This window comes from Rhinatrema bivittatum, chromosome 1, assembly GCF_901001135.1.
Source record: "Rhinatrema bivittatum chromosome 1, aRhiBiv1.1, whole genome shotgun sequence".
NCBI classification, from domain to species: Eukaryota; Metazoa; Chordata; class Amphibia; order Gymnophiona; family Rhinatrematidae; genus Rhinatrema; species Rhinatrema bivittatum.
In genome coordinates, this window is record NC_042615.1 from 36,580,691 (window position 1) to 36,594,192 (window position 13,502).

At 51.5% G+C, this 13,502-nt stretch overlaps 1 protein-coding gene across 1 annotated transcript in view; it reads right to left on the reverse strand.

The window, feature by feature from the left end:
- The window catches only part of SETD7 (SET domain containing 7, histone lysine methyltransferase), a 77,388-nt gene that overhangs the window by 17,323 nt on the left and 46,563 nt on the right, over nucleotides 1–13,502 (reverse strand). The window contains exons 4-6 of the mRNA XM_029596087.1: nucleotides 11,813–12,002; nucleotides 8,637–8,718; nucleotides 677–794 (exon numbers count right to left, since the gene is read on the reverse strand). Coding sequence (XP_029451947.1) covers nucleotides 677–794; nucleotides 8,637–8,718; nucleotides 11,813–12,002 — 390 coding nt within the window. The remainder of the gene's footprint in view (nucleotides 1–676; nucleotides 795–8,636; nucleotides 8,719–11,812; nucleotides 12,003–13,502) is intronic.

A 13,502-nucleotide genomic window follows, 5' to 3' on the forward strand; every position in this document is an offset into this window, starting at 1 on the left:
GATCAGATACTTTGGAATTGGTGTTTCGCTGGTCGAGTGGCAGCCTCTCCTTTACCGAGGTGTAACTGTAAAGCAACCTGCAACTTCCTAGCATATAGAGATCTTCTCCTGCCCATCTGACTGTGTACTTTAAATCCAGCATAACTGGGCCGGCTCTTTACTGACCACACGAAGGGAGCAGAGCTCTTGAAAGCCACTCACAGATGCTTCAAATTAGTTGAATAAAAAAAAGCTCTCACCCACAAGTTGCTTGTTGACCCTTATATTTGTAAGGCATGAACAATACAGCAAGAGATCACAGGAAATGCAGGATTATGTCAACAGACAGAATGGAACAAACAGGAAGGTCTGGAAGGCTGTGTTGTAGAGGGCGAGAGCACAGCGACAAGCAGAAGCAATGGAAAGGAGGATTCTGAGAGCAGATGCTCAGCCAACGGTAAGGCTGGACCACTGCAGGGATCTGATAATCATTTTATTCGCATCTCTTATTCTAAATGATTTTTGCACATTAAAATACCACAAGTTTTGTGCTCTGTGAATGTTTTGATATATACAACATTTTCAGCCACGCGGATCTATTTTGTAAATGCGAGCTAGACCCTCTGAGCTTATATTTGCCAAGGGTGGAAAGCAAGAGATGGGGGCGGCGTCCTTACTGCCCGACAGGTGCACTCACCTCCTGATGTGTAATGCGGACTCCGTTGTAGAAGGACATCACTGTATTGGGACCAGCTGCTATCTTAGCGTACAGTCCTTCTCCGGCACTGGAAATAAGAGATTCAGCGACGTAGACCCTAAAGGGAATGACGGGACAGGGTGGGAATTTGAATCTCTTTTTTCTGTGTCAAGCCTGCAATAGCTAAAACATTCCAAGGCACCACTGACTACATGCATGTGACCATCTTACTTCTGTGAGAGTCCCCACGATGGCCCTATCACCAATTCTACTTATAGAACCGGCTGCTGTCAGCAGAGGCACAGCAAGTAAAGAGGGTGCACTGCGGGGATGGTCAGCATATGCGCACTTGCTTAATCAGTGGCCCATAGTGGATTCTACTGCTCACAGTTGGAGGGAGATGACCAATGTCAAGGAAGGCGATAAAAAGGGGGACTGAGAAGGGAAACAGAGACGAGGAGGTGGGGAGGGACTGAAAGGAAAGCTGGAAGGTTGAGGATTGGAGGCAGGGAACTGGAGGGCTTAGATGCAGAGAGGGGGAGGAAAGGCATGCAAGAGGCTGAGAGGAAGAGAAAGTGAGGGGGGGGAAGAGAAGGAGTAGGAGACAGGGAAATGGAGGATGGAGAACAAGAGGTGAGAGACAAAAATGAAAGTCAGGGGAGAAATGAAGGGATGTTGGACAGCTGAGAAACAGGGGTAGAGAAGAGCAAAATGAGAAGTGAGACGAGCAAAATAAGAAGTGAGAGGAGAGAAAGGTTAGTAATAGGTGTAAGAGGAGAGAGAGATGAAGAATGAAGGGGAAGAAAAAGGCAAAGATAAGAAAAAGTAAAATAGAAAGAAAACTGGAAAAGGATTCAGAAGACACATATGAAGAAAGATTGGAATATAAGAATTGTCCCATTGGGTCAGACGAAGGTCCATCAAGGCCTGCATCCTGTCTCTGACAGGGGCCAGTTTGGATTGCAAGTACCTGGTGGATCCCATAAAGTAGATCTAATTCCTCTTACTCACTCCCAGAGATAGCAATAACTATCTTTTGTCTACCTGGCTATTAATGTGTTATGGAAATTTCCTCCAGGAACGTCTCCAAACCTCTTTTGAACCCCACTATGCTCGTCATCTTGTTCACGTCTTCTGGCAACAGATTCCACAGCTCGATGAAAAAAAATCCTCAGCAAGAAAACCATCTTGTTTCTTTTTGTGATACATAAGAAAATTATTCCTTACCTGCTAATTTTCGTTCCTGTAGTACCATGGATCAGTCCAGACGGTGGGTTATGTCCCCCGTCCAGCAGATGGAGTCAGAACAGAGCTCGAGAGTGGCACCTCATATGCTAGCGCACCCTCTGCTGGAGCTCAGTATCATGGATAACAAAGCTGAAAATAGCAATGTAAGGAACAAGGTGGATCAAGAAACCTGACGTAAATAAACCATCAAGAACGATAACCGAGACGACCTGCAACTCAGGTCGGAACAGTCAACTTGTGAGGAGTTGTAACCCCGAAAGAAACTTAGCGGAAGAAAGAAAGAAAAGGCAGCCAACAAGACAGCCATACAGACGAAAACCCGAGCAGGAGCTTGAGATCCCAGCGTGGTGGGCGTCTGGACTGATCCATGGTACTACAGGAACGAAAATTAGCAGGTAAGGAATAATTTTCTTTCCCTGTACGTACCAGGATCAGTCCAGACGGTGGGATGTACCCAAGCTTCCCTAAACCGGGTGGGCCCCTGAAAGCCCTGCTCGGAGGACCTGATCCCCAAAGAGACCGGATCCCGAAGGCGCCAGGTGCAACCGATAATGCCTGGCAAAGGTATGCAGCGACTTCCAAGTCGCCGCCCGACAGATCTCCTGCGGAGACACGGAACGAGATTCAGCCCAGGATGCTGCTTGCGAGCGAGTAGAGTGGGCTCGAACTCCCCTGGGTGGGTCTCGTCCAGAACCAATGTAAGCCGCCGAGATGGCGTCCTTAATCCAGCGGGGCGATGGTCGTCTTCGACGCGGCGGAACCCTTCTTAGGTCCCGACCAGAGGACAAACAGATGATCGGATACCCGGAAGTCATTGGTAACCTCTAAGTAGTGGAGGAGCACTCGCTTCACATCCAGATGGCGAAGCGTCCGAGAATCCTCTGGAGAAAAGGCCGAGATCTCAACCGTCTGGTTCAAGTGAAAGGACGACACCACCTTTGGCAGGAAAGCTGGCACCGTGCGAAGCGAAATCCCGGCATCCGAAATACGCAGGTAGGGCTCCCTGCAGGATAGCGCTTGAAGCTCCGAGATACGCCGAGCGGAGCATATCGCTAGAAGAAAGACTGTCTTCATCGTGAGGTCTTTAAGTGTGGATCCTTGAAGTGGTTCGAATGGAGCACCTGCCAGTGCCCGAAGTACTAGATTAAGATTCCACGAGGGGCAGGGGTCCCTGACCGGCGGTCGGACGTGTTGAACCCCCTTCAGAAACCGGGCGATGTCCGGATGGAGCAGGAGCGAGGACGTGTTCCGCACTAAGATATTCAAAGCCGCCACTTGTACGCGGAGAGAATTAAAAGCGAGACCTTTGTCCAGTCCGTCCTGCAAGAACTGAAGGATTAGTGCGACCGTCGCCTCCGTGGGCCGGACGTCCCGACCGGCACACCAGGCCTCGAAGACCTTCCACACTCGAACATAGGCCACGGACGTGGAGGGCTTGCGGGCCTTAAGCATCGTCGAGATCACCGCCTCCGGGTAGCCTCTGCGGCGGAGACGCCGCCGCTCAAAAGCCATGCCGCAAGACAAAAGAGTTCTGCCTGGTCGAAAAATACAGGACCCTGGTGCAGGAGCCGGGGAAGGTGACCCAGCCGGATCGGTCCATCCACCGCCAGTAGGAGTAGGTCCGCGAACCAGGGACGTCGGGCCCATTCTGGAGCCACGAGAATCACGAGGCCTCTGTGACTTTCTATCCTGCGAATGACCTTGCCCACAAGGGGCCAGGGAGGAAAGACATAGAGCAATTGGTCCTCTGGCCACGGGAGTGCCAGAGCATCCACTCCCTCCGCGCCTCGCTCCCTTCTGCGACTGAAGAAGCGCGGGGCCTTGGTATTGGACGCCGTCGCCATCAGGTCCACCCGCGGCATCCCCCAGCGTTGAACTAGGAGTTTCATCGCGGCGTCGGATAGGGACCACTCGCCGGGGTCCAGGCGCTGCCGACTGAGATAATCCGCCTGGATGTTGTCCACCCCGGCTATGTGCGAGGCCGCGAGCCGCACGAGATGTAGTTCCGCCCATGCCATCAGTAGCGTGGTTTCGGCGGAGACGTGTTCGCTTCTCGTTCCGCCCTGGCGATTGATGTAGGCCACGGTGGTCGCATTGTCGGAAAGGATCCGCACCTCCCTGTTCCGAACCAGAGGGAGGAAGTGCCGGAGCGCTAGCCGTACCGCCCTGGTCTCCAGTCGGTTGATCGGCCACCGAGCCTCCTCCGGCGCCCATAGCCCCTGCGTGGCGCTGCGATCGCAGACGGCGCCCCAGCCCACTAGACTGGCGTCCGTGGTCACCACCACCCAAGTGGGGACTTCGAGCGAAACGCCGCGAGCCAGGTGAGCCGGAACCAACCACCACTTTAGGCTGTCCCGAGCCGCCTGAGGGAGAGGCAGGATCACTTGATACTCCTGCGAGACCGGTTTCCAACGAGAAAGCAGGGACGCCTGCAGGGGACGCAGGTGTGCAAAGGCCCAGGGCACCATGTCGATCGTGGAGCCCATCACTCCCAGGAGCTGCAGGTAATTCCAAGCGGTGGGCTCCGGCAAGGCCGCGAAATGACGTATGTGCTCCCTTAACGAGAGGGCCTTGTCGGAACGCAGAAACACCATGCCCTGCTGAGTGTCGAAAGTCGCGCCCAGGAAATCCAAGCGTTGCGATGGCACGAGTGAGCTCTTGGGAAGGTTCACGACCCAGCCCAGGGAGCGCAGGACCGCCAAGACCCTGGCAACCGAGGCCTGACCATGTGAGAAGGACTTCGCCCGTACCAGCCAGTCGTCCAGGTAGGGATGCACTAAGATACCCTCCTTGCGAAGGGCCGCCGCCACCACTACCATAATCTTGGTGAAGGTCCGGGGGGCTGTCGCCAAACCGAAGGGCAGAGCCCGGAATTGAAAGTGCTGTCCGAGGATCTTGAAGCGAAGGTAACGCTGGTGGTCCGGACGTATGGGAATATGGAGATACGCCTCCGTCAGATCCAAGGACGCCAGGAATTCCCCCCGGTGCACTGCGGCAATTACCGACCGCAGTGTCTCCATACGAAAACGGCTGACCCGGAGTGACCGGTTGACCTCCTTTAAATCCAGTATGGGGCGAAACGACCCGTCCTTCTTGGGAACTACGAAGTAGATGGAATAATGCCCCGAGCCCACCTCGGCGAAGGGGACGGGCACAATTGCCTCTATGGCCTGAAGGCGGTCCAGAGTCTGTTGAACCGCCATTCGTTTGGCCTCGGAGCCGCACGGGGAGAAAAGGAACTTGTCCCGTGGCGGGCGGACAAACTCCAAGGCGTAACCGTGCCGGATGGCGTCCAGGACCCACTGGTCTGAGGTGATCTTCGCCCACTCCTCGAAGAATTCCGTGAGTCGGCCCCCGATGGTCGGGCTGGAGGAGTGGGCCACCCTGGCATCATTGGGTGGATTTGGCGGGGGGATTCCCCTGCCCCGAGCCGTCTCTCGCGGGCCTCCGCCCGCGAAAGGAACGCGACCACGGCTGTGATCTGTTGGGGGCGGCTCGAGGTCCCGGCTGTCGGTACGACCTGAAACGCCGCTGCGCCCTCGCTCTGGTTCTGGAAGAAGCAAACGGCCTGTAAGTCCGCTGTCTGTCTTCGGGTAGTCGATGCACCGAGTTTTCTCCCAATGATTTGATGATTTCATCCAGCTCATTGCCGAAGAGGAACTTCCCCCCGGAACGGGAGGGATCCTAAGCTCAATTTCGAAGAAGCGTCCGCCGACCAATTCCGAAGCCAGAGGAGCCTACGAGCTGCCACCACCGAGACCATGGACCGGGCCAGGACACGGAAGAGGTCATACAGAGCATCCGCCCCGTATGCAATGGCAGATTCCAGGCTGTCCGCCTGAGCGGCCTCCTCCGGAGGCAGCTGCTGGGACGTCAGGAGCTGCTGAACCCAGAGGAGACTCGCCCTCTGAGTCAACGAGGTACACATGACGGCACGCATGCCTAAGGCCGAGACTTCAAACACTCTTTTGAGGAACGTTTCCAGCTTGCGGTCCTGCGTGTCCCGTAGGGCCGTACCGCCCGTGACCGGGATCGTCGTCCTCTTCGTCACCGCAGAGACCGCCGAATCCACCTTAGGGACCCGGACGAGATCTAAGAAATCCTCCGGCAACGGATACAATTTTTCCATGGCTCGGGAGACCCTCAGGGACGCCTCCGGGGCGTCCCATTCTCCAGTAAGCAGTTGCAGAAAAGACTCATGAACCGGAAACGCCTTCGCCCGAGGCCTGAGCGCGGCCAGGACTGGATCCCCTTTCTTAGAGCACGTCGCCACCGCTGGAGCCACTGGCGCCGGCGGATCCGGCGGTGGATCCAAATCCAGCTCCTGCAGCGCCTGTTGCAGCAGATCCTGCAGCTCCTCCTTGTGGAATATTCGTAGGGCGCGCGGATCGTCTCCTTCCGTCTGTCCATCCGCGTGCGCCTCCGGAGGGTCAGAGGGATCGAATCCCGGGGTGGAAGCCGCTCCCACAGCGCGCGGCGGGGATGGCAGAGCAGGGGTTCCTGGGACTGCCCCAGCCGGGCCCGGAGGCCCGGTGGGCGGCAAAGCTAGCTTAGGGATCTTGGGAGAGGGCGGTCCAGCCATAGCGCCCCCCGGATCTGCTAGGCCTTGTAAATAAGCCCTATGCAGTTTTAAAATAAAATCCGGGGAGAAAAATGGCATGCCGGGAGGCGCGCCAGAAGTAGAGGGCTCCTGGGGCAGACGATTCGGCAAGCCCTCCTCGGGGCTGCACTGCAGGCGAGGGCCGCCCCGAGCCGCGGCATCCTCCTCCCGGCCGTTTTCCGCGCCAAGCTCCCTCTCCAAAATGGCCGCCATTCCCGCCCTTGGCGAGGAAATGGCCGGCCCACGCTTCCCGGGCAACGGGGAGAGGGGGGTCGGGAGCGCACCCGTGCCGTGCGCGGCGCCTTCCTCCTCGGGAAGGCAGCGCGGGCAAACCCCCTCCCTCGAGAAACGAGACCCCTGCTCTCCGCAGGTCTCGCACCTCGAGAAGCGCGGCATCGAATGCCGCGACGAAAGTCCGCCTCGGGGGGGGCCGAAAGGAAATCGCACCGCGGGGGGGCCGGAGTGGCCTTCACAACCCGCCCAACAAGTCCGTAGGCACCGGCGGGAAAACCCCCCGCCGGTGCGCCCAGGCCCGAGGAAAAAACGTGCCGGGCCGCGGGACTGTCAGCACTCGCGCGTAGGAGCCGGAGCCACCGGCCAACTCAGCTGTAAAGCAAGCAAAACACAAAGGGAAAAACCCACTTACCCCAACGCGCAAGTACAGAATAGCAGGAGGAGGCAGAATAGAGCTCGAAGAAACGCCTCCTCAAAAATCAACGTGAACAGCAATTTATTTACTTTTTTTTTTTTTTTTTTTTTTTTTAGAATAACTTGATCCAACCTTGCAAAGAGGAACAAAGATGACAGGAAGAACTCAAAAGAGAGCCAAAGAAAAGAAGAAAACCTGTCCCCCTGGGAAATCCTGATTTCCCCAACTCGCATCTGCTGGAGTCAGAAAGATACTGAGCTCCAGCAGAGGGTGCGCTAGCATATGAGGTGCCACTCTCGAGCTCTGTTCTGACTCCATCTGCTGGACGGGGGACATAACCCACCGTCTGGACTGATCCTGGTACGTACAGGGAAATAACAGTTTGCAGAATTAAACTATGACATTTCTGGACAATTTACAATTGCTTAACATTGTGAGCACAATTTCAAAAGGAATTCACGCGGGTTGCTGAGTAGTTCAGTGGGTAACTTCCTCGTGCGGAGAATAGTTGTTCAGCAGGTGCACTTATTGCACACAGGGACAGGGAATGGATGGGGCGGGGAAGACAATCTATGCAGTGGGATTTCATTGCAGTAAAGTAGCTGAAAAAGTCCGCAGATACTCCTGTCCTGAATTTCCAAAGGGAAAAAGCATGGGGACTTTCCCTTCAAAAATCAGTCTGCAGACCCACAAAGTTCCCCCCATGGGGATTTTAAGACGTAGTTTAATAACATCATTTATAACTTGCTTTTTCAGTTAATAAACCAACTCCTATGTTGTAAAAGCTGTCGAGTACCCTGCTCTAAAAGTTAAATGAGACATTTCTGATCCCGTATTTTAGCTGGCAACTAGAACATTTTTCTGGCTACTAAATCTTGACATTTTTGAAGCCCTGAAGCCTGTCATGCTTTTCCCCCTTCCCCCATGAAAACAAAGTAGATGGGAGAGGTGAGATGGGGCAGGCACAGAAGGAGCAGAAGACAGGAAATATGTGCCGGATCCAGGAGCCACCACTGGAAAAAGAAGGGAGCCACAAAGAAGCAAGGAGGGCTGCGGCCTACAGGTAATGGGGAGCGAGGTCAGACCTGTGGTGATGGTGGGAGGAGGAGGGAAGGAGAGGAGGTGATGGTGGGGGAGAGGGGAAGAGAGAGGAGGTATTGGTTGTGGGTGGAGGGGAGAGTATAGAAGTAGAGGAAACACTGGGGAGGAGGTTAATAAAATTTTCATCTGGCCTTCTCTGCCATTTCAAGTGTTTTGTGTGGCCCCTGTCATTAAAGGTCTCGGGACCCCTGCTTTAGTGAGCGCAGATCTCATTCAAAGCTTACAGAAACTTCAGGGTCCCACGGGTTCGGGGAAACTGGGCCTCTGTCAGTGATGTCCCCAATATCTGGCTGGGTACAGGAAGTGCAGGCAAGAACGCTACGGAGGAATTCAGGACATTTAGGGAAAGGCAGTCCACCTACCGCTCCAACTCGTACGGATCGGGAAGAAGTGTATTTGTAGAAATGCAAGATGAAGTAGATTTATCAAAGTTGTAAACAGAGTCTAAAAGAGAGAAATCAGTAATGCAATTAGAAAATCAACCATCTCCACATTTCCTTCTCTTTCATTAGACTGACGTCCATCAGGAATAACGTTTTCAAAAGTTAACTAGCAACGTCCGCATGCAGATTGCCAGTCTGATAATAGAGCTATACGTACACGCGGTGTTCCAGAACAAGGGTCCATCTAAGCTGAATTTAGAGGTGGCATTGCTGGGGGGAGGGGTGGGGATTTGGGTGGAATCAGAAAACAACATGCCTAGATTGTATTTCCAAGTCTACACGTGTTATTTTCCTCCAAATGTTTATCTGCAGAAAAAGCAGGTGTAAATTCCACACGGGCCCATGCAGTATGGTGCGTTCGGCCAAGCCCACCGTTAGCCCTCGTTTGGCCATGCGTTTTCGATGCGCTATTTTTACCCCTTATACAATATGGGGTAATAGCGCGTGGAAAATGCGCAGCCAACACACCCCCCCCCCGAAACTAATAGCACCCACAACATGCAAATGCACGTTGATGAGCCTATTAGTTAGTCCTGCGCGATACAGAAAGTAAAATGTGCAGCCAAGCCACACATTTTACTCTCTGAAATTAACGCCTTCCCGAAGGCTGGCGTTAATTTCTGCCGGCGATATTAAGTCCGAGGCCCACCCCCCCCCCCAAAAAAAAACAAACAAAAAAAAATCTGCCTGCGGGATGGAAGATGGACGCTCAATTTTGCCGGCGTCCGTTTTCCAAACAAGTGGCTGTCAGCAGGTTTGACAACCGACACCGGTAAAATTAAGCGTCGGCTGTCAAACCCGCTGACATCCGCCGCTTCTGCCAATAAGGAGGCACTAGGGACGCGCTAGTGTCCCTAGCGCCTCCTTTTTAGCGCGGGCCCTCATTTGCATAGTGAATCGCGCGCCCAGGAGAGTGGCCTGGGCGCGCGTCGGGAGAGCGGGCGCTTGCCTCGGAGCGCCGGCTCTCCCACGCACTTTACTGCATCGGCCCGACAGGTAGAAAGGTAAAGCACGAGCAGTCTCTCTTTGAAACCTGTTCTAAAGTCCGCGCGTATAAAGAGAAAGCACGAGCAGACTCTCTTTGAAACTTGGTATAAAGTCCATTGGTACGAAGAGAAAGCATGAGCAGAATCTCTCTTTGAAACCATGTGTAAAGTCAGCATGTATAAAGTGGATATCTGAAAACCAGGCCTGTTTGTGGCTCTCGAGTATCGGAGTTGGTCACCCTGGACTATGGGCACTTTGAGCCTTCATTTGCAACTGCCCAGAGAATTTTTCCTTATTTCCATCGCCTCCCAACTTAACCCAGCTTTCACAACGACAGTCTTCTGCCAGAGGCCACACACCCCCGCTCCCTCTTCAGCATAGTAGGCATGGACCCAGAGCCTAATCACTCAATTAACAGGTGTCACTGTTAATTTGATTGCTGAGACTCCCTCCACCCAGGGCCTGTGAATGTTGTCTCCACATTACGAGTAGGAACCTTTGTTTTCAGTTTTCCTGGGAATTTCAATGTTTTAATAATAAAAAAGAAAAGCAGTGGAAAAATGACTTTGTTGTAACTCACAAGAGAAAAATCAGTGGAAAAGTCATTTTTCCATTGATTTTTTTTTTTGTTATAACATTGAAATTCCCAAGAAAAAGAAAATAAAAATTGAAAACGAAGGTCCCTAGCAGACATAAATCTAAAACTGACTCACTACCTCTACGCGGACGACATACAAATTCTCATCCCGATCACAGAATCCTTACATAAAACTATGACTCATTGGAACAATTGCTTGCAATTGATCAATCATCTGCTCTCCAGCCTCAACCTCATCCTTAACAGCAACTAAACGGAGATCCTAATCATCTCACAAGATGACAACAATGGGCTTTTCAACCCAACTGACACCCTCCTATCAACCATACCAAAATTAAATCAAACTCCTCATGTGAGAGATCTAGGAGTCATTCTAGATAACCAGCTAAACTTAAAAAAATTTGTAAGCACCACCACTAAGGACTGCTTCTACAAACTGCAAGTCCTTAGAAAGCTGAAACCACTATTTCACTTCAACGATTTCCGTATGGTTCTACAAGCCATCATCCTATCTAAAATAGACTATTGCAACTCGCTCCTGCTTGGTCTCCCGGCCAGCACTATCAAACCTCTCCAGATGGTTCAGAACTCCGCAGCCAGAATTCTTACCAATACTAACAAAAGAGAACACATCACCTCCATCCTTAAGATCCTCCATTGGCTGCCCATTAAACACAGGATCCTCTTTAAAGTTCTCACAACTATCCACAAAGCCAGTCACAACATCTCCCTGCTCCATCTAAGCTTCCAACTGCGTCCTCATACATCAACCAGACCTATCAGAGGAGCATACAAGGGCACTCTCTATGCCCCCCCAGCAAAATCCTCCCTTCGGAAATGCGCCATATCTACAGCAGTCCCCACACAATGGAACGTGCTCCCTCCAGACATCCGACAAGAACCTTGTCATTAGATTTTCAGAAAGAATCTCAAAACTTGGCTCTTCCACCAAGCTTTTCCAGGATCATAAGCCCCTGGTTCATATCCAGCAAGCAAGTTTCTCTGCTTATTCTCACTTTCTGAACTAATTAAGGTCATTCTAGACACGATGTACCCTACTAGTATTACACTGCCGCAAGTCTCTGACTGTTACTCTTACAAGCGGCATTTTTCATCTACTCCCCATTATCAATGTACAGTTTACTCTATACTGATATCTGTTTGTTTTGTTTTATGATCCAATCCATAATTTAAGCTAGAATAGTTCCCCCTATCCAAGTTTTTGTACCCCCTGTTCCATGTACCGTCTCCAGGCGAATTCTTTTTCATTGTTTCAATGTAAACCGATGTGATTTGTATTTCATACAGGAACACCGGTATATAAAAAATAAAAATAAATAAATATTCAAAATGAAAATGAAGACAGACTGAAGAGGGATTGATCAAAGTACGGTTTCAGGTTTATCAAAAAAAAATAGTCCGTTTTTAGTGGGAGACTGCTCAAGATGCATATAGCAGATTTTCAGCTCTTTTTGATTAGAATAATCTTTCATAAATCAATTGGACTTACTATCTGGTAGCAGTTCAAAATAAGGCCTCCCCTCTTCTAGAGATGAGAGGGTTGCCAGTCTTGCTTCTATCATTTCCCCGTCTACGAACGTTCCATAAAGTGCGATCCTCATATCAGGGTACACGTAGGCTATCTTGTCTCCCGTCATCTCTCCATCCTCATTGACGTCTCCTACGAGGCTTCCTCCATCCTGGTTAGAAAGTGTCCCAAAGAAAACTCAGATGGTAGCAAGAAAACAGAAGAGCCTAGAGTGAACGATGGGCTAATGACTGTGTCATGGGAACCCTCCTGCTCAAAATTCAAGGCCGGTTAAAGGTTCAGCCAGCTGGAAACACCTCCTCGGTAGTGGGACATGAGTTGCGTTACCTCCTAGACAATGTCTCCCTGTTGCTACAAGGAACATTCAAATTGTGCCAGCAGCAGACACGTCATCATGTTCCTCCATTTTCCACAAGAACTGAAACCTACTGAAATCTTTGGTAGGTACTGCTGAAAGACTAAATGGATGCTTTCAGCAGCAGAGCCCTCTTTATTTTGATCTAGCTCCTAATAAGCAAGGTCCAGCCACAGGGTGCTTTCACTGGACTGAACAATGAACCACCCTGAATTTTGAGCATAATTCCCTTTTAAACTTAAAGAGCAAAAACACTGATATCAACAAGATGAAGACTTCTGTCCCTTTAACGAGTTCTGAAATGTTAAGTCTGCCATGCAAGTGATCCTCCTATCATGGAAGTACATCTGAGGCTTTCACGACCCATTGCCAACACAAGAAACCCCCCCAGGTACTTGGGCACCCCTGAGAGAAGATGGTTTCGCTAAATCAGTGGTTCCCAACCTTTTTTATTTCATGGCACACCTGGCACAGGGGTCACTTTGTTGTGGCACATCACCCACTTCTCCATCATCACTTTCTCTTCTCTTCCCTCTCCCCCCAGCCCTTGGCATTTTCACCTTCTCCCTTCCCCTTGCATCATCTCCTTCCCTCTTCCTCCACTCCTCTCTTTCACCCCCTGGCATCATCAATTCCCTCTCCCCATTCCCTGGCATCATCACTTTCTCTTCCCTTTCCCTCCACTCCCCATGCCAATCACCTTCTGTTCCCTTTCCCTTCAATCCTTGAATCAGTTGCCCTCTCCCTCACTTCTGGCATCATAATCATCATCGTCATCATCTTCCCTCTCCCTCACCCCCTGGCGGAGGGTCCTGTGAGCGGCTTCTCTAACTCATTACTGACCGGACTCTGGCTCCACTCTCTGATGCGCTGTGGCTGAGGGGCTCCCAGAACTCTCCTAAGTTATTCAGATAATAAGATATCCGGCTAAAATTTAACTGGCTACATGTCTCCGAGTATGGATCTTTAAAGATAATTTAGAGTCAATTTTGAGACCTAAACCAGGATTTTCCAATCTTTCCAAGCCATGCCCGCGTTAACAAAAAAGTTGTGGGTGTACCAAATTCCACAGGGGAGGCAGTGTGGACATGGTGAGGACTCACAGCCAAAAGAAGAGGTACGGCACCACTGAAAATCCCACCAGTCTCTCTTCTATTGTTTAAAACAAAAGGAGAGAGGCGATGGAAACAAACTCAGTTCCCTTTATATTCAAGTGCAGGAGGGAGAAGTCATTGTAGTGGGGGCAGCTGACCTACGGGCCGATACAGTGCACTGTTATCCCGCAATTGGACGCAC